This window comes from Dendropsophus ebraccatus, chromosome 2 (assembly GCF_027789765.1).
Source record: "Dendropsophus ebraccatus isolate aDenEbr1 chromosome 2, aDenEbr1.pat, whole genome shotgun sequence".
Lineage (NCBI taxonomy): Eukaryota > Metazoa > Chordata > Amphibia > Anura > Hylidae > Dendropsophus > Dendropsophus ebraccatus.
Genome location: NC_091455.1, coordinates 204388188 through 204410576, shown reverse-complemented (window position 1 = coordinate 204410576; position 22389 = coordinate 204388188). Strand labels below are relative to the sequence as shown.

The window sequence follows — 22389 nt, the reverse complement described above, 5'->3', positions numbered from 1 at the left end:
TACATGAACAGACCGGCGGCAGCGCCTGGTTCCCGCACATGGCACTGATCTATTCATGAGCATCGGCCTATCATGAAGCACTGGGGGTGGGCCCACTTGCTCCCAGTTTGATGAAACCCCCTCTATGCTGTGATGCTGCTCCATTAGAATCAATGGAGCTGGATCACATAGGGGAGATTGTCACACTGGGGGCGGCAGGCCTGCCCCCAGTGCTCCGTGCTGAGCTGGTGCTCGGCAATAGACTGGCGCCAGGTGCGGGAACCAGAAAAAAAGTTAAAAGGACCATACCACTGGCATCCCTACACTGGTGCCAATCCGTCCATGTTAAAAAAAAAAACAAAGCGATGTGACACTTTAAATGCAATTCATGCTAAATCTGCAACAATTCTGCATGAAATTTGGTGACTGTTTTTCTGTACAAATTTTGGAGGCATAAACTCATTTCTAGATGAAAAGAACCTACTCTACAGTGCCACCTACTGGAGGTCGCTTGCTTTACAACCAATGTCTATGATTGTATGATAGGCCAGGATCTCCTCCAGAAGGTGGAGTTACCCATTTTGGAAGAGATTTTGGCTCATCATATAATCCCTGATCATATTTTGGCTCCTTTAGGGCCAGACATTGATTGTAAGAGAAGCTTCCTCAGTAGGTGGCACTATAGAGCAAGTTTGTTCCTCCTTCTATTCTTTTCCCAAGATCCTGCACCAACATGACATTCCCACTATGACCAGCAGATGTCACTAGATCACATCAGACACAATAGAATGTGACATAATAATTAGAGATGAGCAAACCTGATTCGGGTTCGAGTCGATCCGAACCTGAACGATCGGTATTTGATTAGCGGTGGCTGCTGAACTTGGATAAAGCTCTAAGGTTGTCTGGAAAACATGGATACAGCCAATGACTATATCAATATTTTCCACATAGCCCTAGGGCTTTATCCAACTTCAGCAGCCACCGCTAATCAAATGCTGAACGTTCGGGTTCGGATCGACTCGAGCATGCTCCAGGTTCGCTCATCTCTAATAATAATCCATAACATCAGAGGAGACTCCACCCACAATGTATACTGCTCCTGCCTTCTGTACAGATATTGAGCATTAGATCTGGTGACGCTCCTAGTTGGTTCTATGATCCCTCATCATCGTATGACCTGAACTGGAAGCAGCACAAGTCACAGTTTTTTCTTTTAAAGGTTCTTTGTACTTTTTGAAATTAATGCAAGAAAATGGCATATGTCTACTGGGAAACTGTCAGCAAGCTGCCGTAGACAGACGTTCTCTCTAGCTGTGTCTATTCAGTAGTCAGTGGTCCTGCTATAGTGCTCACACTAGTTAGACCTCCACATACAAACCATAACCAGATTTAATAGAGAACATGGAATAACAGCATAACTATGACTACATCACCAATAACCATCCTTCTTACTGATGGTTTCCTGGAACTCACACTTTCTCCTAAAAATGGAGATTCTGGATTTACATTCAGGAACAATAGAAGATTTCATTCTGTCTTCCTCCTCCTAGGCATCTTCCACCTGTGTCTCGCCAGCTGTTGCAGAACTACAACTCCCAGCATGTCCTGTACTAGTTGGGCAGCTTATCCTGGACAGGTACCTGCGGTCTCTCCTTGTCAGGGCGCTGCCAGGATTACAGCTTCTTGCATCACCTCCATCATCTATAAATACCTGGTGCTCAGGGTCCGTCTGCTGCTGAGAAAGCCCGGGCATACAGGTAGTGGGTGATCTGAGGGAATAAGGGATCCTTCAGGCTCCAACCCAGATCCATTGTAACCCTGCTCACACAGCTGAGGGTTTGTTACAGTGTATCATTGTGTCTCCAGTCCTGACAGCTCTTACCTGCACTGACACACTGTAACAACCTGCAGCTGTGTGAGATGGGATGTGCCGCTGAATATGGAGAGGAACCGATCAATAACTTATAATACAACGATACAGACCTGTTACATAAAGCACAGAAGAAGGAGGCAGATCAATTCTCATCACTTCCTGTCCTGATGTCTATCCAGGGTCCAGTCATCCAGTCACTATGGATCCAAAGCTGCATCAGTATCTCCATGTTACTTGGCTGGAGGGTAGAGCTAGATGTCACTATGTGAGGACATTGATGGCAATGGTGATAAGGCTTCCTACAGCCAATCTATTTATATGAGAAAACAGGAAGTGTTGTCATAGGGTCAGCCTGTAACTTCAGTCTCTATGTATGGCTCAGAGAAGAAGGTGAAGACTTCAGCACCACGGACAGCAGGATGGACTGATCTAACCTATGTGCTACCCCTTCCCTGACTGCAGTGGTACAGTCCTGAGCTGGAGGACCCCAAGATACCAGATACACCCCTGATCTCTTTAAAGATCTGCAGAACATTTCGCAATACTCTCTTCCTCCTGACATACATAGTAATATATCCTGCAGATTATTACTCCCTCGACCTCTCTAGAGATCTGCAGAACATTGCCAGGTCCAAAATTCAGTGCAGATTCATTACAATATCAATCCATCTCCTATTTATCTCATCTATCTATCTATCTATCTATCTATCTCCTATCTATCTATCTATCTATCTCCTATCTATCTCCTATCTATCTATCTATCTCCTATCTATCTCCTATCTATCTATCTATCTATCTATCTATCTATCTATCTATCTATCTATCTATCTCCTATCTATCTATTTATCTATCTATCTCCTATCTATCTATCTCCTATCTATCTATCTATCTCCTATCTATCTCCTATCTATCTATCTCCTATCTATCTATTTATCTATCTATCTCCTATCTATCTATCTCCTATCTATCTATCTATCTCCTATCTATCTCCTATCTATCTATCTCCTATCTATCTATCTATCTATCTCCTATCTATATATCTATCTCCTATCTATCTATCTCCTATCTATCTATCTATCTATCTATCTATCTATCTATCTATCTATCTATCTATCTCCTATCTATCTATCTCCTATCTATTATCTATCTATCTATCTATCTATCTATCTATCTATCTATCTATCTATCTCCTATCTATTATCTATCTCCTATCTATCTATCTATCTTCTGTCTATCTATTATTTATCTATCTATTATCTATCTCCTATCTATCTATCTATCTATCTATCTATCTATCTATCTATCTATCTCCTATCTATCTATTATCTATCTATCTATCTATTATTTATCTATCTATTATCTATCTCCTATCTATCTATCTATCTATCTATCTATCTATCTATCTATCTATCTATCTATCTATCTCCTATCTATCTATTATCTATCTCCTATCTATCTATCTATCTATCTATCTATCTATCTATCTATCTATCTCCTATCTATCTATCTATCTATCTATCTATCTATCTATCTATCTATCTATCTCCTATCTATCTATTTATCTATCTATCTCCTATCTATCTATCTCCTATCTATCTATCTATCTATCTATCTATCTATCTATCTATCTATCTCCTATCTATTATCTATCTATCTATCTTCTGTCTATCTATCTATTATTTATCTATCTATTATCTATCTCCTATCTATCTCCTATTTATCTCATCTATCTATCTATCTATCTATCTATCTATCTATCTATCTATCTATCTATCTATCTATCTATCTATCTATCTTAGAACAATAATGGACCTATGTGTACCTGTTGTCACCACTAGGGGGCGCTCACTGTAACTGGCTTTATACAAATGATCTGAATAGTAGCTGTTCAATTTTATAAACGTGAGCTCCCCCAGGTGGTGGCTGTATGTAATTGCTGCCATTGTGTCAAAGCAGACAGGAAGTGTCGTCAAGGTAGGTACCAAACTGCAGGATATATCACAGTATATCTGTCAGGAGGTAGAGAGGACAGAGCAATGTTCTGCAGATCTCTATAGAGGTTAGGGGTGTAATAATTTGCATGGTATATCACTATGTATCTGGTAGGGGGCAAGGACTTAGCAACGCAACAGTTAAAGCCATGCAGATAACAGGACATGTTGGGAGATATGGTTTTGCATCAGCTGGTGAGATGGAGAGCTGTCAGGGCATGCTGGGAGTTGTAGTGTTGGGATCACTAGTGGAGAAGCCATCGACTGTCAGGGCATGCTGGGAGTTGTAGTGTTGCTGAGAGTTGTAGTGTTGTTGGGATCACTAGTGGAGAAGCCATGGACTGCCAGGGCATGCTGGGAGTTGTAGTGTTGTTGGGGATCTTAAGACGAGAAGCTATGGGCTGTCAGGACATGCTGGGAGTTGTAGTGTTGCTGAGAGTTGTAGTGTTGTTGGGATCACTAGTGGAGAAGCTATTGATGCCAGGGCATGCTGGGAGTTGTAGTGTTGCTGAGAGTTGTAGTGTTGTTGGGATCACTAGTGGAGAAGCCATGGACTGCCAGGGCATGCTGGGAGTTGTAGTGTTGTTGGGGATCTTAAGACGAGAAGCTATGGGCTGTCAGGACATGCTGGGAGTTGTAGTGTTACTGAGAGTTGTAGTGTTGTTGGGATCACTAGTGGAGAAGCTATTGATGCCAGGGCATGCTGGGAGTTGCAGTGTTGTTGGGGATCATTAGACGAGAAGCTATGGGTTGTCAGGGCATGCTGGGAGTTGTAGCGTTGCTGACAGGGCATGCTGGGAGTTGTAGCGTTGCTGACAGGGCATGCTGGGAGTTTTATTGTTGCTGGGGTCACTAAAGGAGAAGCTATGGGCTGTCAGGGTATGCTGGGAGTTGTAGTGTTGCTGGGGTCACTGATGTTGAAGCTATGGGCTGTCAGGGCATGCTGGGAGTTGTAGTGTTTCTGGGGTCACTGATGGAGAAGCTATGGGCTGTCAGGGCATGCTGGGAGTTGTGGTGTTGCTGGGGTCACTGATGGAGAAGCTATGGGCTGTCAGGGCATGCTGGGAGTTGTAGTGTTGCTGGGGTCACTGATGTTGAAGCTATGGGCTGTCAGGGCATGCTGGGAGTTGTAGTGTTTCTGGGGTCACTGATGGAGAAGCTATGGGCTGTCAGGGCATGCTGGGAGTTGTAGTGTTGCTGGGGTCACTGATGTTGAAGCTATGGGCTGTCAGGGCATGCTGGGAGTTGTGTTGCTGGGGTCACTGATGTTAAAGCTATGGGCTGTCAGGGCATGCTGGGAGTTGTAGTGTTTCTGGGGTCACTGATGGAGAAGCTATGGGCTGTCAGGGCATGCTGGGAGTTGTAGTGTTGCTGGGGTCACTGATGTTGAAGCTATGGGCTGTCAGGGCATGCTGGGAGTTGTAGTGTTTCTGGGGTCACTGATGGAGAAGCTATGGGCTGTCAGGGCATGCTGGGAGTTGTAGTGTTGCTGGGGTCACTGATGTTGAAGCTATGGGCTGTCAGGGCATGCTGGGAGTTGTAGCGTTTCTGGAGATCCTAACCAACCAATTGAAAACTACTGCAGATTGAGAGGTCAGTGATGTAATAATCTGCAGAATGTGTTGATAGGCGTCTTAGGTGCAGATGTCTTATAATCTCTCCTGTCTTCAGTGAAGGGTTAATAATGTTGTGAAGCAGCACAGATGCAGTAGTGATGTACAGTAATAATGGGGAGTGCACCTTCCCTCTCCTCCGCAGTGCCTGGTGCACACCCAGCCTGGTGCTGACATCATGCAGGATGACAGAGCATCACCGGAGGCAGCAGCCCCTTATCAGTCAGAGCAGGCGCTCAGTGCGCAGCCTCCAGCCTCCTCTCGTCTTCTGCTGGCAGGAGGGATGCAGACAGATCCTGAGCCGTAGAAAGCCTCCATTCATCCATCCATCCCCTGAGAGCGCACGTCCTGACACACACACACACCGCGCTCCCACCATCCACACAAGGAGCAGGGAAGATGCCGGTGGATTCCACAAAGGAAGAGAGGGCTGCGCAGAAGGATGTCAGGACGCTGCAGGCTGAAGCAGGTGAGGATGGGGGGGGGGGGCAGATCCTATTTCGGAGAAGGTTGGGAAGGATGGAGGATCAGGCAGGGATTAGGAGCGAGACACAAGGATCAGCAGATCAGGGGAGGGCGCAGATCATTGTGTACCTGCCATGTGAAAATCCTGGCAATCCAGCGGCAATGACAGCAGCCGAGCAGCCCCAGGCCTCAGGATTAACACAGAGGGGTAGTAAGATCCTGTACAGGCCCTGGCACCAGTGACGGATCGGCCCGGATGACCACAGGCCCCCTCTCTGACTTCCCTGTATCATCCGCCCTGTTCTTACAATGACACTTCTCCTTGGCCAGGACTCTGACCCATTTGCCGAATATTCATCTGACCTAATTCTTAAGTGTTTACTCCAGGGCCCTGGGGGTCGGGTCACACTGCCGTGAGGGGTGAGGGTGCGGGGTGGTGGTCTGGCGGTGTCAGGATGGTGTTGGGTTTGGGTAGTCATGAGGTTGGTTCTTTGGGTATCAGTCTGGTGGGAGGGCAGCATGGTCACATTTACGTTACATGATAGTCATGACCTATTGGAGGGCAGAAGAGACAGAGGGTTCATTGGTGCCCGGTAAGGGGGTCAGCTGCAATCCATACCAATGTATATCAGGCACAATGTATGTCAGGCACTGATATGGGAACATGGCTGGTGACATTGCTATGGGGCAACTCTGGATGACTCTATTCTCCTGTTGGCTTTGTTATGGAATCCCCCACAATGTCTACATTATGGGATCTTTATCTGAAGGCCCTATAGCCGGTTCAGGTATGAGGGCATAGTGGTGGGCCCTGCCAAGAGGACCACATGGCTGACACTGCTCTGAAAGCCATGTCAGTGGTTCTGTTATGGGGACCTTGTGAATAACTCTGCTCTGAGCGTCCTATAGTTGATTCTGTTATGTGGATCCCATGGTTGTGCCTCCTCTGAAGGCCTTGTAGCTGGTCCTGTTATGGGGAAACTGTGGATGAGTCTGTTATGAGGGCACTGTGTGGATGAGTCTGTTATGGGGCAATGTGTGGATGAGTCTGTTATGGGGCAATGTGTGGATGAGTCTGTTATGGGGCAATGTGTGGATGAGTCTGTTATGGGGCAATGTGTGGATGAGTCTGTTATGGGGGCACTGTGTGTATGATTCTGTTATGGGGGCACTGTGTGTATGATTCTGTTATGGGGCCACTGTGTGTATGATTCTGTTATGGGGCCACTGTGTGGATGATTCTGTTATGGGGGCACTGTGTGGATGATTCTGTTATGGGGGCACTGTGTGGATGATTCTGTTATGGGGGCACTGTGTGTATGATTCTGTTATGGGGGCACTGTGTGGATGATTCTGTTATGGGGGCACTGTGTGTATGATTCTGTTATGGGGCCACTGTGTGTATGATTCTGTTCTGGGGGCATTGTGTGTATGATTCTGTTATGGGGGCACTGTGGCTGACTTTCCTCTGTAGGGTTTTTAGCTGGTCCTGGTATGGGGATACTATGTTTGGCTCCATTATGAGGACCTTGTGGTTGACTCCCCTCTTTAGGCCTTGTATCTACTGTTATGGGGGTTTCTGTGTGGATGACTCTGTTATGGGGCCACTCTTTGGATAAATCTGTTATAGGGGTTCTGTATGGATGGCTCTGTTAAGGAGGCACTGTGTGAATGACTCTGTTATGGGGGCACCTTGGATGACTATTATGGGGCACTGTGTGGATGACTCTGTTAAGGAGGCACTGTGTGAATGACTCTGTTATGGGGGCATCTTGGATGACTATTATGGGGCCCTGTGTGGATGACTCTGTTATGGGGGCACCTTGGATGACTATTATGGGGCACTGTGTGGATGACTCTGTTATGGAGGTTCTGTGTGGATGACTCTGTTATGGGGGCACCTTGGATGACTATTATGGGGCACTAAGTGGATGACTATATTTTGGCGCACTGTTTGGATTACTATGTTATGGGGGGCACTGTGTGGATGACTCCATTATGGGGGGCACTGTGTGGATGATTCCATTATGGGGACACTGTGTGGGTGACTCTTATAGGGGTTCTGTATGGATCACTATGTTATAGTGCACTGTGCAGATGACTCTGTTATGAGGACCCTGTGGATGACTCTGTAGGCCCTATAGGTATATGCAACCATGTAGTATGTGATACTTTAGGTGAAGGCCCGGACACCTGGTCCTATCCTGGGGTCCTAGAACTTGGTGAGGTTGTGGTGAAATATCTGTCTGCTTGATACCCTGCAGGGAGAACTGGCGGGAATCTGAGCAGGAATAGACGGAGCGAGGGTCCAGCTTCACCTCTGTCTGTACATAGTGGAGTGAGTCCCTGAGCGATCGGAGTGCTCAGTATAGAGATGGTCAGGGATTGGTGGACAAAATCTGGCCCACATTTGCCATGTATGTACTGGTGTCGTCTTTTGCAGTAGACGTGTCTAAGGGCCCCCTCAAGATCCGGGCCCCTGGTGCGGCCGCTAAACAACCCTGCTCAGATCACTTTGCTGGTGGATATCGCTTACTTGCACTAATACATTGTAGCAAACCCATCAGTCATATCTTTAGGACTAGATCAAGGTATAAAGGATGTTCCAATTCATTGACAGGAAGCAGAGGTTAGAGAACCGGAGACAAAGAGGGAAATGTATGGCGCAGCCTTATAGTAAGATTCCCTGTGTTGCTAATAGCAACCAATCACAGCTCAGCTTTCACTTCTCACATTGCTCTGGTAAAATGAAAGCTGAGCTGTGATTGGTTGCTATGGGCAACACAGAGAATCTTCCTAATAAACAGCGCCAAAGTCTTTTACGCAGCCGCAGAATGTTTTAATATACAAAGATGTAACTTTACTCCTATAAGGCAGGACGGGACCCCATATAACTAAGGTCCCCTCACCCTTCTTCCGTCCATTGCTTGTAATTGAAGGTCTGGACATTAGGCCTCATTTATATACACAGCTCTTGTTGCCCATAGCAACCTATCACAGCTCATTTAACCAAGTTTAGTTAAAGCTAATTTTTTTTATTTTTTTTATTTTTTTTTTGGCATCATCCGGTTGGCACCGGAATCTCGGTGGTCTCGGTCCTTTTTTCAATGTAATATGATGTAAAGGAAAAAAAAAAGTGATGGTACATTCACTTTAAGAAATTAAAGCTGCACTGAGATTGGTTGCCATGGGCGACAGCTCTTATAAAGATTTGTTTTGGTTTTACTGTATGTTTTTTTAGGTTAATATTGTAAAGAGGAGATGGCTGCAGCGTCAGTGGTGACTGCGCAGATCGTACACGTCCCTCCGGGGAGCAGACGCCGTAGTCACACGGCACCAGATCCAGAAATACTTAGTGCTGGCTCAGCTCCGCTCACACTGTACAATGCAGCATATAGGACATGGAAAGCTCGGCACATTAGCCTGACATTAACCCCCAGACCTGAGTATAATGTTTATACAGGAGGGTCACATGACATGGAGATATATATACTGTATGCACAATACCACTATCTGCCCTTCTAGGTGGGTGATAAATAGGTGCCCCTGCCTCCTTACAAACTATACAGTACGTGTATATATTCATGGCAGTGAATGTATTTCTGTAATGAGACCTATTGCCCCTAGATGTCGCTGTGTGTCATTGACTATAATAGGGTGGTAAACCAGGAAGTGAAGCAGAGTGTGGCTGAGACCTCATGGAGTGTCGGGGAAGCCTGTAAGACTCTGCTGTGTATCAGCGACTTACTGCAGGCCGATCAGGTCCAGGACAGTGTTGATTCTTGTGGGAGCCTTGTGGCCTGTACAGAGGGCATATAGAGAGGGAGAGGTCTCTAGCCCAGTGTGGCCGGGAGAAATGTAGTGTTGTCTATCCATCCCAGTATCAATAAGGATGCACTGACCCAAGCAATGGTCTTAAAGGGACAGTGGCACTGGAAAACATTTTAGATTGATCTACTACCTGTTCCAGGTGATACACCACCCTCCAAACAAGGGTGCACACTAAGTGACCTCTGGACTGTCACCTGTAGGTGGACGTGGAAACGCCACAAAAGGCAGTGGCTAGTTCCCATCATGACCTGTGGAGGCACGCTGGCCCCCATTCTACCATAGATAGTAGGAAGCTCCAACTGTGAGGTCTTCTAAGAGTCAGACACATTCACATCCAAAAAGAGATCTCTATGCGGTCGGCACAGTAGCACTTCTCATGTCGTTTGCTGGATGTATTTGCCAGTATTTGCCCTTATCCGTGTACAGTATGGCCAATGGCCAATGTTCAGTATGCTGACTGTAGTTCTCAGTATTGGTTCTTGCTATATATTATTTATATATTGTATACTGTTCTACCCATTATCTACAGTTCTCATCCTGTTCATTAAACCCCATCCAGCACTACAAAAACATGGCCACTTTCTTCCAGAGACAGCCCCACTCTTGTCTCCAGCTTGGGGGGGGGGGGGGGTTGCTGCTCAGTACCATTGAAGTGAGCTTAAAGGGGTTATCCAGTGCTACAAAAACATGGCCACTTTTCCACCTCTCTTGTCTCCAGATTGGGTGGGGTTTCAAACTCAGTTCCATTGAAGTAAATGGAGTTTAATTGCAAACCGCACCTGAACTGGAGACAAGAGTCGTGTTGTCTCTGAAAGAAAGTGGCCATGTTTTTGTAGCACTGGATAACCCCTTCAATCTTCTTGTGCAGTGATATTCATCAATCACCTTATATTATCTGTGACATCTCAAGTAAACCTTTATAAATCATATTACATGACTGTATAAAATCAGGGGATCAGGGAGTGGTGTTGGAGTGAGCAAAACGGTTGTATTGAATTGTCTATATGTAGCCCACAGGGACCATATTTTTGGAGACTTTTGTGTGAGATCTGTATTCCCAATGCGCTAATTCCTCTAATCTATATTCAGTCTACTTTAGCCAACCAGACCCGAATGGATGGTGTACTATCTAATTTCCAATTAGCCGCCAGCACAAGCCAAGTCTAGGCAATTAAAGGACAGAGCAACGTTTTTAAACTATATGAGAGCGCAGTCTGCAAACAGAGGCGTAGGTGTACCTCCGGTGAGGGAGTTATACGAGACCCTGTGACTCTAAAGATAGTGGAAAACACTTCCTACCAAAGAGGCGACACTTTGGAACATTGCCTCTACATAAGTAAATAGGTTCCAATGTCGCTGTTACTCTTCCAACAGGTAGTCGGATACGAGCCATCAATTTTATAATGTTTGAAAGGTGTCTATACCACCTGGTGAGGGTGAAATTTACACTATTTAAGGGGCTTTCAAAATGGATGTCAAGATTTCTTATAAAAATGAAGTTTAAAGAACCCTTTCCCAGGCCTGTGCAAAAGAGAGAGCAGACAATTTTTCAAATCGTGAGCGAGAAGTTTGCTAAAAAGAGTTTTAAGTGCTGAGGATAAAAAATTTAGATTGGAAGTATCAATGATGAGAGAATGCAACTCAGATATGGTAGATAGTAGATCATTTGGGAAGAGAATTTGGGCATGTTGTCTGTTGTTTCTCAGGGAGGAAGGGTAGATGTCCCTCTGTGATGAGTCAGTGCAGGGAAGAATATCGCTGTTCTACTGTGTTAAAGTATCACTCACCTTGGCAAGAGGGAACCTATTTTATTTTCATACAGTCTATGCATTATATATATTGACACCAGGTAAGGATGCAGTATCCTCCTGACCATTAGATGATGTTATACAGTGTAAAATTTTATTCTAGTCAGCCACGTGGTATAGCGCCACCTACAGATAGGACTCATTAACATAGACTGCAGTAAATATTTAATGCCTCCTACATTGGTCTTATTTTTTTTCTTTCTTCTTCATTTCAGGTTCATCTCCAATTGCTTCCACCGCATCAACCCCAAGTAGTGACTCCACCACCCCCAAGTGTTTAAGCCCATTAGAGGAATCTCCATTGGCAATCCCAGCATGTGCCCCCAGCATAGCCCTGGTGACTCCATGCCTTCAGGCCAAAGAAGGACACAGACCTCAGCCAGAGGGTGCAAGCAGTGAGGTGCCCGCTGGGAATACCATTCTGCATCTTCCCTCTAAGATATCAGAAGAGTCACCTGTGACCCAAGAAGAAGAGTCAGAAGAAATTGAGCATCAACGCCCTGAAGAGGTTGTGCACCCAGACACTCTGGACACCAGAATTGTGATGGGGGAAGAAACATCTTGTAGTCCTGTGGAACAGGGGAATATAAATAGGTTGCACACAATAATTCCTGAGAGGGAGATGGTGTTCGGGGATGCTTTGGAGGAGGTAACATTGCACTTAGGTTCTAAAGTCGAAGGGAATTCAGGACAAGAAAGCAACAAAGCCATTGTGTCTGAGTCCACTGACGATTTGCACTTTGAGACCCATGGAGAGTTTGCATTGAAAGGCGACTTATTTTCTCAGGGTGAATCTGTAGCTGATGTGCCTTCATTTCTCAGACCCACCAAAGAGTCACCCTGCAGCTCCACAGGCAGTGATGTCCACTCACTACAAGCTAAGTGTGTAAGTACCACTGACTCCGACCCATATACCACTGCTCCATCCAGCCCAGTAAAGACCATGTACAGCCAATATAAGCACCACACCTACTCAAAGAGCCACCTTAACGAGGAGCACAACGACCCCGACTATGACAACATGTCTTCTCCTCCAACATCACCTTCAGGATCCTACGTCACTGCAGAAGGAGGTAGTTGGGCCTCCTCAGCCACTTCTAGTGGCTCTCCATCGAGTTCCCCAAATTTGATGGCTGAGGTGGACACCATTGAATCTCCCACCCCTTATCCGGACCACATGGTGGTTCATGAAGAAAGTCTCTGTGAAGACCCATGTTGTATGTCCCCTGACATGTTAGAAGATGAAGATATTCCAGAACTGTATGATAGAGATATAGACCATGAAGACTTTTCTCCAGCCAATGAGGATCTCTTAGATGGGTACCCTAGTGACATCCATTCTAGTGAAGAGGAAGATGATGAAGATGAATGGGAGACAGATTTTGCCCCCTCTTTTACGAGCATCCCTCTCTGTCCTGAATTTATGAGCGCAGTGTCTTCAGTCACTACGCATGTACAGGAGGCTCAGCAGGTATCTTTGGCAGGCTGCTCTGCAAATGTGGAGAGTGCCCTAGAGCCGGTGGTGAGCCAGCAGGAATTCCACACGGTAAGCCTGCCAAGTACTGAAAATGATCACATGATTCCCGCTTTTATGCTTCCGTTTCGGGGAAGTTTAATATTCGAGGCTGAGTCAATGGAGATAACGTTATTCCCACAAGGAGAATCAGCCGAAAGTGAGGCAATTGATGGAGAAGAGAAAGAACAAGAAGACGGTGAAGATGATGAAGATGATAGTACCTCTGCTTCATATCTTCATTCACTGTCTGAAACATCCATCAACGAAGGGGTAGATGAATCATTTGCTTACCAGGATGACACCTCAGAATCCTCAGATTCAGCCTCCTATGATGGAGAAGAAGATGATAAACGATATGGCACAGAGGAGTACGCAGTGGCACCGGATGCTGCTGCTGCACAGAGCACAGAGTGCCCAGCAAGAGGCCAACATGACTCTTCCAACTCGGGCTGTGAGAGTGAGATGGAGACATCATCTGATCTGTCTGACTCAGATGACGAATGTGCAGTGTTTACAGCTCTGGACATAAATGGAGAAGATCTTCTTGGAATAGAAGAACAAATTGTCAAAGTCACTGATGCCACAAATGAAGAGAAAAAAGATGAGGAAGAAGAACGTGGTGAAGCAGCTGGATTATCCCATCGAGCCCACGGCTTTTCTGAAGATCCTTCCATCACTCAAGACAGCTCCAGTGAGCTTGAAGATTTAAGTACCAGCAGAGCCCCTCATGAAGTTTGCGGAGAACCTATAAGAAGCACTTTAGTTCTTACAACAGAAGCTGAAAGTCAGCCCAGTCCTGAATCACTTAAAGACAGAGAAGAAGCAATGAGGACATGGTCTGATAGTCCTGTAGAGCAGCAGTCATCCTCATCATCCTCTGAAATGGACCATATTCTTAGAGCTGGGATTGGCAACGTTGGGGAATGTTTGATAGCTTGTTTTGACACTGATGAAGAGCTAGATACTTTGCCCCCTCTGTGCTCCGCGATGAAGACCCAACAAGATCACAGGGTACATGATGATGACAATGGTAGGAGGACCTCCATGGCTGTGCAGCTAGCAGAAGATAGGAATTATTTCACAGTGAAATGTGAAAATAATAAAGATGCCAAAATATCTGCTGCAGAGAAAAGTGACATCTCCCAAGGACTAGTGTGTACCACAAATGCTGGTGAAATGGATTTAGGTTCTGTAGAAATAGATAGGACAGAAGAAGGAAGCACTCATGTAGAAGACACAGCCCATGAAGAGTTGTTTGCATGCTATGAGTCTGAAGAAGACCCAGAAGAAGTGAAATCCTTGGACCGGCCTTCACTCCTCGCCCAAATACAGAAACAACAAGAAGCTGCCGGTTCTATCACAGACCAGCTGTCCCATAGCAGAGATAAAGAACAGATGCTTAACGATGGAACAACCATAGAAAATAGTAACGTTGCTGACAGAGAACATGATGGATGTCACCATTCCAGCACAGCAAAAACTAGTCAAGAAGGATTCGACTTGAATTTGTTTGCTGCAGATATAACAGAGGACCCTTCTAGGTCAATAACAAGTAAAACTTCTTCTGGGTTGGGAGACATTAGGGCTTCATTCAGTGATAAGCAAAATGACTTGAAGACTAAGGAGAACACGTCTTCTTGTGATAAAGTCGTAACTAAAGCTGAGGTCACTAGTATGGCAGAACATCACATTATACCTCTGCCATCATCTATAAAGGATCCTGCAGATCAAGTAGTAAAGTCCAAGGAGCAAAACAGTCAACACGCCAGTGATGTGTATATGGAGAGGGTTAAAACATGTCCATATTCTTCAGAAAGGGAATCATTGAACATACATCCTTCAAAACCCAATGAACCGATAACTGAGGACAACCAGAGTGCCAGCAGGTGCCACCTTTCTGAAACATGTAAGGTTGGTGAATCTAATGATTTACCTGACCGCCCTGTTTGTAAGGAACCACCAGACAGGGAAGATATCCTTCAAGTAGAGCAGAAGGCAGACAGTCAAGAGTCTCCTGAAGTCCCTACCAGTGAAACCAGTAACATCTTTCAGCAGAGCAATGGTTCGGACATCAGCCTTACATATGATAGTCAGCCAGAAAGTGATATTACAGTAACCAGTATTTCAGATGGGGTTGAACCTGAAGAAGGAGATGGACAACTGAGCAAAAGCGATCCATCTGATGGTGATGACAGGAACTTAGAAAATGTATCCATTGTTGATAATCATCAAGACTCACACATCTCATCAACCATGGAAGACAATGGAGATGCTGCTTATAATCCACCAACCCACCCATCCACTTTACTTAACTCAAATCATCTCTGCACTAAAAATTCCTCCTCCTCCTCAGAAAATCACAAATTCATGAAAACCACCCAGACGTGCACAGTAGCCAAAGAACAGGTCAAGCTGTTAGATAAGAATGAGTCACAAGACAAGAACGTTTTCTGCAGTCTTGACTTGGAAGAATCTTCCTCTAACAAAATCCAGCAACTAGAAGAAACCCAACACAAATTAAAAGATACGCCATCCATATCCAACACATTAGGAGTATTGTGTACAGAACCTAGACCATGTGACAAAGCAGGACGAGAAGCCCTTCCGCCGTCTGCCAGTGCCTTGTCAGGGTTACCGTCCAAGCCAAGAACAGACAAAATGGAGATGTCCGAAGACATTCAAGAAATGACCAAGCTGCTACAAGGTTCATTTGGTAAACTGGAGGCGTTGGATCTTAGTATGAGGTCAAGTTATTCAGAGGCCAATGCTTCCATAACCTTAACTAAACCCGCCAAGATCAGTGACAGTAGAGATAAGGTTGTGGCTCTATCGGAGAATGATGTAGAGTCCAAGAGGCAAAAGGTTGGGTTCACTTGTGATGTAGAAAAACAACCAAGGGTTGAGATGAAACAGAAAAAGGCACAGAGGTCTGACAAGGTAGAGAGAGGTTCCTCTAAGGACAAGAAAGTCTTGGACAAGGCCTGCCTTGAGTCTGAAAAGTTACACAGTCAGACATCCCAGAACGTGAAGAAAGCAAAAGACAACCCTGGACAGGACCAGAAAAGTGGGCTCAATAAGGAACTGAGGACCCCCAATCCCCTCAAGAGCCCAACTACTAAGGATGCCCAGGGTAGGCAGTCAAATGCGGACATTGAAAGTGACTTAAGCCTGCATGTAGCCCCCAAAACTGAAGCCGCTCCACCCACTACCCCAGATGCAGACTCTGTTGTAAGTAAAGTGCCTCCCAAGAAATTTCTGTCCCGAGTGCCTGATGGAAGTCCTCAGGATCAAAAAGTAGTCAGGCAACCAGCTGCTTCTGAAAACCTGGGTTCCAAAAAACTTTCATCAGGTAATTTGACTTTGTTGGCTATTGCATGAGGTTCGCTCTACTGAATCCATACTAGTATAAGCCAGTGCCACATAGATTAGTGCCCCCTACAGTTTACATCAGTGTACTCCCAAGTCCCAATCATACAATGTACTATATATGATTACAATGTTAATAGCCTTCAGTCCCCCAGGTTGTAGGTTTAGGGTGGACATATATATATATATATATATATATATATATATATATATATATATATATATATTCCTGAACCTCATTGGACTAAATAATGCAGTGTAGTCGTAGTCAGAATGGCATCCTGGGGGAGGGGCTGGAATTTATTTTCTGTCATTTGGTTTATTATTGATACAATTCAGCAGCACCTGAAGGCAGCTCCCCGACCCCCCAACTGAGCACAGAGCCCCCCATTACCAGCTGCTGTCCAAGAGCCCCGCAGAGCCACGAACTGGTGGGAAAGAAACCCCAGCTGACCTGCCCCCCCTCTGAGCCGAGCTCTTCCAGTGACAGTGAGCTGACGTCTCGAGGGCGAGAGATGCACCTGCTGAGGGAGACATCTGCGGTCACCCTGCTGGGCATCAGCAAACCCATTCTAAGGCAACGGGGCTGTGAGACCCTAAGCCACAGAGGTAAGACGTTCAGATGAAGAAGAGCTGAACTTGTCATTGTGTGTGCCCTCTCTATTGAAATAAATGGAAGCTACAGAAAGCTAAAAGTGAGTCCAGCTTCACTTGGGGGAAATAACAGCAGTCAGCTGTAAAGGAAGCCTTCACCAAGTGACTGTATCACTGTATACCCAGACTACACCCTACAGTCTATAGGTTGCTAGTTTATGAATATTTGTCTTTGCTCCAGGTTCCTGTAATGACACAGAAAGTAATGATGAATCTCTCCCCGAGCTGGAAGAAGCAGATCTGACCGAGCCGCGCTCCTCCTCCAGCCAGGTAACGCCTCTGGTCTCCCCTCCGCAGGGTGCACACTGCTCCAAACATGTTACAGGTTACTGCAGAACTACAACTCCTAGAATGCCCTGACACTGGGATGATACTGGGAGGTTTGCAAAAGCATAATACAGTCTGCATAAATTGTAACAAATTTACCTGGATAGTCAGGTACTCAGGTTATACCAGCTGTACATATATAATTATATACAGGAGATCCCCAGGTTATACCAGCTGTACATATATAATTATATACAGGAGATCCCCAGGTTATACCAGCTGTACATATATCATTATATACAGGAGATCCCCAGGTTATACCAGCTGTACATATATAATTATACACAGGAGATCCCCAGGTTATACCAGCTGTACATATATTATATACAGTATATATGTAGGTTATACCAGCTGTACATATATCATTATATACAGGAGATACCCAGGTTATACCAGCTGTACATATCATTATATGCAGTATATATGTAGGTTATACCAGCTGTACATATATAATTATATACAGGAGATCCCCAGGTTATACCAGCTGTACATATATCATTATATACAGGAGATACCCAGGTTATACCAGCTGTACATATATAGTTATATAAAAGGAGATCCCCAGGTTATACCAGCTGTACATATATAATTATATACAAAAGATACCCAGGTTATACCAGCTGTACACAGGTATTATATGTACAGCTGGTATTACCTGAATATCTCCTGTATATATCATTATATACAGTATATACCTAGGTTATACCGGCTGTACATATATCATTATATAAAGGAGATACCCAGGTTATACCAGCTGTACATATATATTATATACAGAAGATACACAGGTTATACCAGCTGTACATATATATTATATACAGTATATACCCAAGTTATACCAGCTGTACATATATAATTATATACAGGAGATAGGAGGTTATACCAGCTGTACATGTATAATTATATACAGTATATACCCAGGTTATACCAGCTATACATATATCATTATATACAGTATATACCTAGGTTATACCGGCTGTACATATATAATTATATACAGGAGATACCCGGGTTATACAAGCTGTACATATATAATTATATACAGGAGATACACAGGTTATACCCGCTGTACATATATAATTATATACAGGAGATACACAGGTTATACCAGCTGTACATATATCACTATATATAAATGATACTCGAGTTATACCAGCTGTACATATATAATTATATACAGGAGATCCCCAGGTTATACCAGCTGTACATATATAATTATATACAGGAGATCCCCAGGTTATACCAGCTGTACATATATCATTATATACAGTATATATGTAGGTTATACCAGCTGTACATATATCATTATATACAGGAGATACCCAGGTTATACCAGCTGTACATATATAATTACAGTATATACAATATATACCCAGGTTATACCAGCTGTACATATATCATTATATACAGGAGATTCCCATGTTATACCAGCTGTACATATATAATTATATACAGGAGATCCCCAGGTTATACCAGCTGTACATATATAATTATATACAGGAGATCCCCAGGTTATACCAGCTGTACATATATCATTATACACAGTATATATGTAGGTTATACCAGCTGTACATGTATCATTATATACAGGAGATCCCCAGGTTATACCAGTTGTACATATATAATTACATACAAACGATACCCAGGTTATACCAGCTGTACATAGGTATTATATACAGGAGATATTTAGGTAATACCAGCTGTACATATATAATTATATACAGGAGATCCCCAGGTTATACCAGCTGTACATATATAATTATATACAGGAGATCCCCAGGTTATACCAGCTGTACATATATCATTATATACAGTATATATGTAGGTTATACCAGCTGTACATATATCATTATATACAGGAGATCCCCAGGTTATACCAGCTGTACATATATAATTACATACAAACGATACCCAGGTTATACCAGCTGTACATAGGTATTATATACAGGAGATATTCAGGTAATACCAGCTGTACATATATCATTATATACAGAAGATACACAGGTTATACCAGCTGTACATATATATTATATACAGTATATACCCAAGTTATACCAGCTGTACATGTATAATTATATACAGTATATACCCAGGTTATACCAGCTGTACATGTATAATTATATACAGTATATACCCAGGTTATACCAGCTATACATAGGTATTATATACAGTATATACCCAGGTTATACCAGCTGTACATATATCATTATATACAGTATATACCCAAGTTATACCAGCTGTACATATATAATTATATACAGGAGATAGGAGGTTATACCAGCTGTACATGTATAATTATATACAGTATATACCCAGGTTATACCAGCTATACATATATCATTATATACAGTATATACCTAGGTTATACCGGCTGTACATATATAATTATATACAGGAGATACCCGGGTTATACAAGCTGTACATATATAATTATATACAGGAGATTCCCATGTTATACCAGCTGTACATATATCATTATATACAGGAGATCCCCAGGTTATACCAGCTGTACATATATCATTATATACAGTATATATGTAGGTTATACCAGCTGTACATATATCATTATATACAGGAGATCCCCAGGTTATACCAGCTGTACATATATAATTACATACAACCGATACCCAGGTTATACCAGCTGTACATAGGTATTATATACAGGAGATATTCAGGTAATACCAGCTGTACATATATCATTATATACAGTATATACCTAGGTTATACCAGCTGTACATATATCATTATATACAGGAGATCCCCAGGTTATACCGGCTGTACATATATCATTAAATACAGGAGATCCCCAGGTTATACGAGGATGGTCTATATAACTGTATGTGGGGACACGGCTATGATGGCCGCCTCACATGTTGCCCATTTGTCTCTCTGTAGAACCAGCTGGCACACTGTGTCGGCTCCGGAGAGGAATCCATCAGCAAAGCCAAGCAGAGCCGGAGCGAGAAGAAGGCCAGGAAGGTGAGTGAATAATTGATGAAGCGATCGATGTAAATGGCTTTACACAGACACAGCCCTTCAATGGCGGCTTCCTGGGAGAGTCCACTGTGAACCCTTAAAGGGACATTCACACAATGCCATTGTTTTATATTGCCAGGAGTTTTCAGGTTTTAGGAGGAAGCACTTGGTAATGTTGACCTTCATCTCCCATAAATACCCCGATTTTCATCTCACCCCCAGGCTATGTCCAAGCTCGGCCTCCGACAGATACACGGCGTCACCAGGATCACCATCCGGAAATCCAAGAACATCTTATTCGTCATAACCAAGCCGGATGTGTTCAAGAGTCCCGCATCTGACATCTATATTGTGTTTGGAGAAGCCAAGGTGACATAGACTGAGGGGCGGGCAGAGTAGACATCTGCCCAGGGCGCCATTGGGAGCTGGGGATCAGCATTGGGGCAGTAATATTTATTGCTTTGGCTCATTCTGAACCTTTCATTTCCCCATCAGATTGAAGATCTGTCACAGCAAGTGCACAAAGCGGCTGCCGAAAAGTTCAAAGTCCCGATGGAGCATTCACCTCTGATCACAGAGACAGCGCCCACCCTGACCATCAAAGAAGAGAGCGAGGAGGAGGAGGAGGTCAGACTCACTTACTGGGAATAGATTCTGTTAGATTCTCCTCCACTCTTATTAACCTTTACTTCTCTCCTCTGCAGGTAGATGAAACCGGACTAGAGGTGCGCGACATCGAGCTGGTGATGGCTCAGGCCAACGTATCCCGCCCCAAGGCTGTGCGAGCGCTGAGGCACAACAACAACGACATTGTCAACGCCATTATGGTGAGTTATAACGCTCCGCTCTGATTTATACATCACTATACTGTGACCGACAGATAATGCTGTATGAATTTTTTACATCATGTCACCTCCAGAGCTGCATTTACAATTCTGCTGATTACCAACTACAAATACATGAGAATTTTTTTTTTTTTTTTTACTGTATGTATCTGTAGGCAGCCAGAGCTGCATTCACCATACTGAATTATACAGGCTGTGGTGGATAACGTATGTTTTTGTTCTGCTCTGCAGGAATTAACCATGTAGCTGCTGGGCTGCATGTGATCCTGGAGCCTCCTGACACACTCCAGTATAGATGCACAGCTATTCATTAACTGCCTCCGTATTAGACCTGCATATATTCCTAATAGGATGCACCGACAAAGCTGCTCAATAAACTTTGCCTGATACAGCCTGGCTCTGAGTGTTTTCTATCAGGTCATCTCATAGGGGTTAGGTTTATATTATTCCTTAGTCCATGCTGATGCAAGTTTTGCAAAAATAAAGTCACTGGTGCTGCAGGTTCGGAGCTCAGTGGGTGTTCCCTGCTGTTCATGTTGCAGGTTTAGTAAATGTTCTCACTCAGAACCACAGGCAGGGAACACCCACTAAGTACTGAACATGAAACTTAAAGTCTTAATTGTTATTTAAAATACCTTTGCAGAAATCCAACAGTGCAAGTGTTTATAAGAAATTCTGTAATAGGTTTTATTAGGCAAAAGAGGGTTTTTTTGTACTCAAAAGGCTGTTTTCCAGCAGGGGGAACACACACGAAGCTCTGACCCTGCAAGATCACAAGCAGGGGGCACCCATTGAGCTCTGAATCTACAACATCACAAGCGAGAACACCTGCTGAGCTCTAAGCCTGCAGCATCACAAGCAGGGAACACCCACTGAGCTCTAAACCTGCAGCATCACAAGCAGGGAACACCCACTGAGATCTAAACCTGCAGCATCACAAGCAGGGAACACCCTGTGCTGTGCTTGTGGTGCTGCAGGTTCAGTGCTCAGTGGGCATTACCCGTTTCCTACTTGTGGTGTTGTGGGTTCAGGGTATATTCTCACAGATTTGTTTTGGCTGTTTTTGGGCATAAAATGTCTCAAAAAAAAAAAAGTAAAAGCGTTTTAGGACTTCGTTTTATTGAACGCTGTAAAACAGATAT

At 44.0% G+C, this 22389-nt stretch overlaps 1 protein-coding gene and 1 long non-coding RNA gene across 5 annotated transcripts; one reads left to right on the top strand and one right to left on the bottom strand.

Annotated features, from left to right (window-relative positions):
- Positions 1 to 1461: 1461 nt before the first annotated feature.
- On the bottom strand, positions 1462 to 8539 carry LOC138783904 (uncharacterized). The gene is made up of 3 exons (XR_011361770.1): positions 8461 to 8539; positions 1966 to 2165; positions 1462 to 1751 (listed from the first exon to the last, which is right to left on the bottom strand). It is a non-coding gene; the product is annotated as an uncharacterized lncRNA (long non-coding RNA).
- Positions 5633 to 21638, top strand: LOC138783901 (NAC-alpha domain-containing protein 1-like). Of its 4 annotated transcripts, none has more exons than XM_069959212.1 (9): positions 5633 to 5928; positions 11779 to 16428; positions 16788 to 17054; positions 17281 to 17369; positions 20322 to 20405; positions 20625 to 20771; positions 20898 to 21029; positions 21107 to 21229; positions 21479 to 21638. In XM_069959212.1, the coding sequence occupies exons 1-9, from the start codon at positions 5859 to 5861 to the stop codon at positions 21491 to 21493; spliced, it is 5577 nt and encodes a 1858-aa protein (XP_069815313.1). In that variant the 5' UTR covers positions 5633 to 5858; the 3' UTR covers positions 21494 to 21638. The 4 variants fall into 4 exon arrangements, with proteins under 4 accessions (XP_069815313.1, XP_069815312.1, XP_069815315.1 ...); XM_069959211.1 differs by having other exon boundaries at positions 16785 to 17054; XM_069959213.1 differs by lacking the exon at positions 5633 to 5928 and adding an exon at positions 8247 to 8341 and having other exon boundaries at positions 16785 to 17054.
- Positions 21639 to 22389: the final 751 nt, after the last annotated feature.

Bases quoted from the DNA above. Each gene is read 5' to 3' on its own strand.
- LOC138783901 (XM_069959211.1), top strand. From the start codon at position 5,859: ATGCCGGTGGATTCCACAAAGGAAGAGAGGGCTGCGCAGAAGGATGTC. The intron at 17,370-20,321 runs GTAACGCCTCTG...GTCTCTCTGTAG, and splicing joins CGCGCTCCTCCTCCAGCCAG to AACCAGCTGGCACACTGTGT. The intron at 21,030-21,106 runs GTCAGACTCACT...TCTCCTCTGCAG, and splicing joins AGAGCGAGGAGGAGGAGGAG to GTAGATGAAACCGGACTAGA.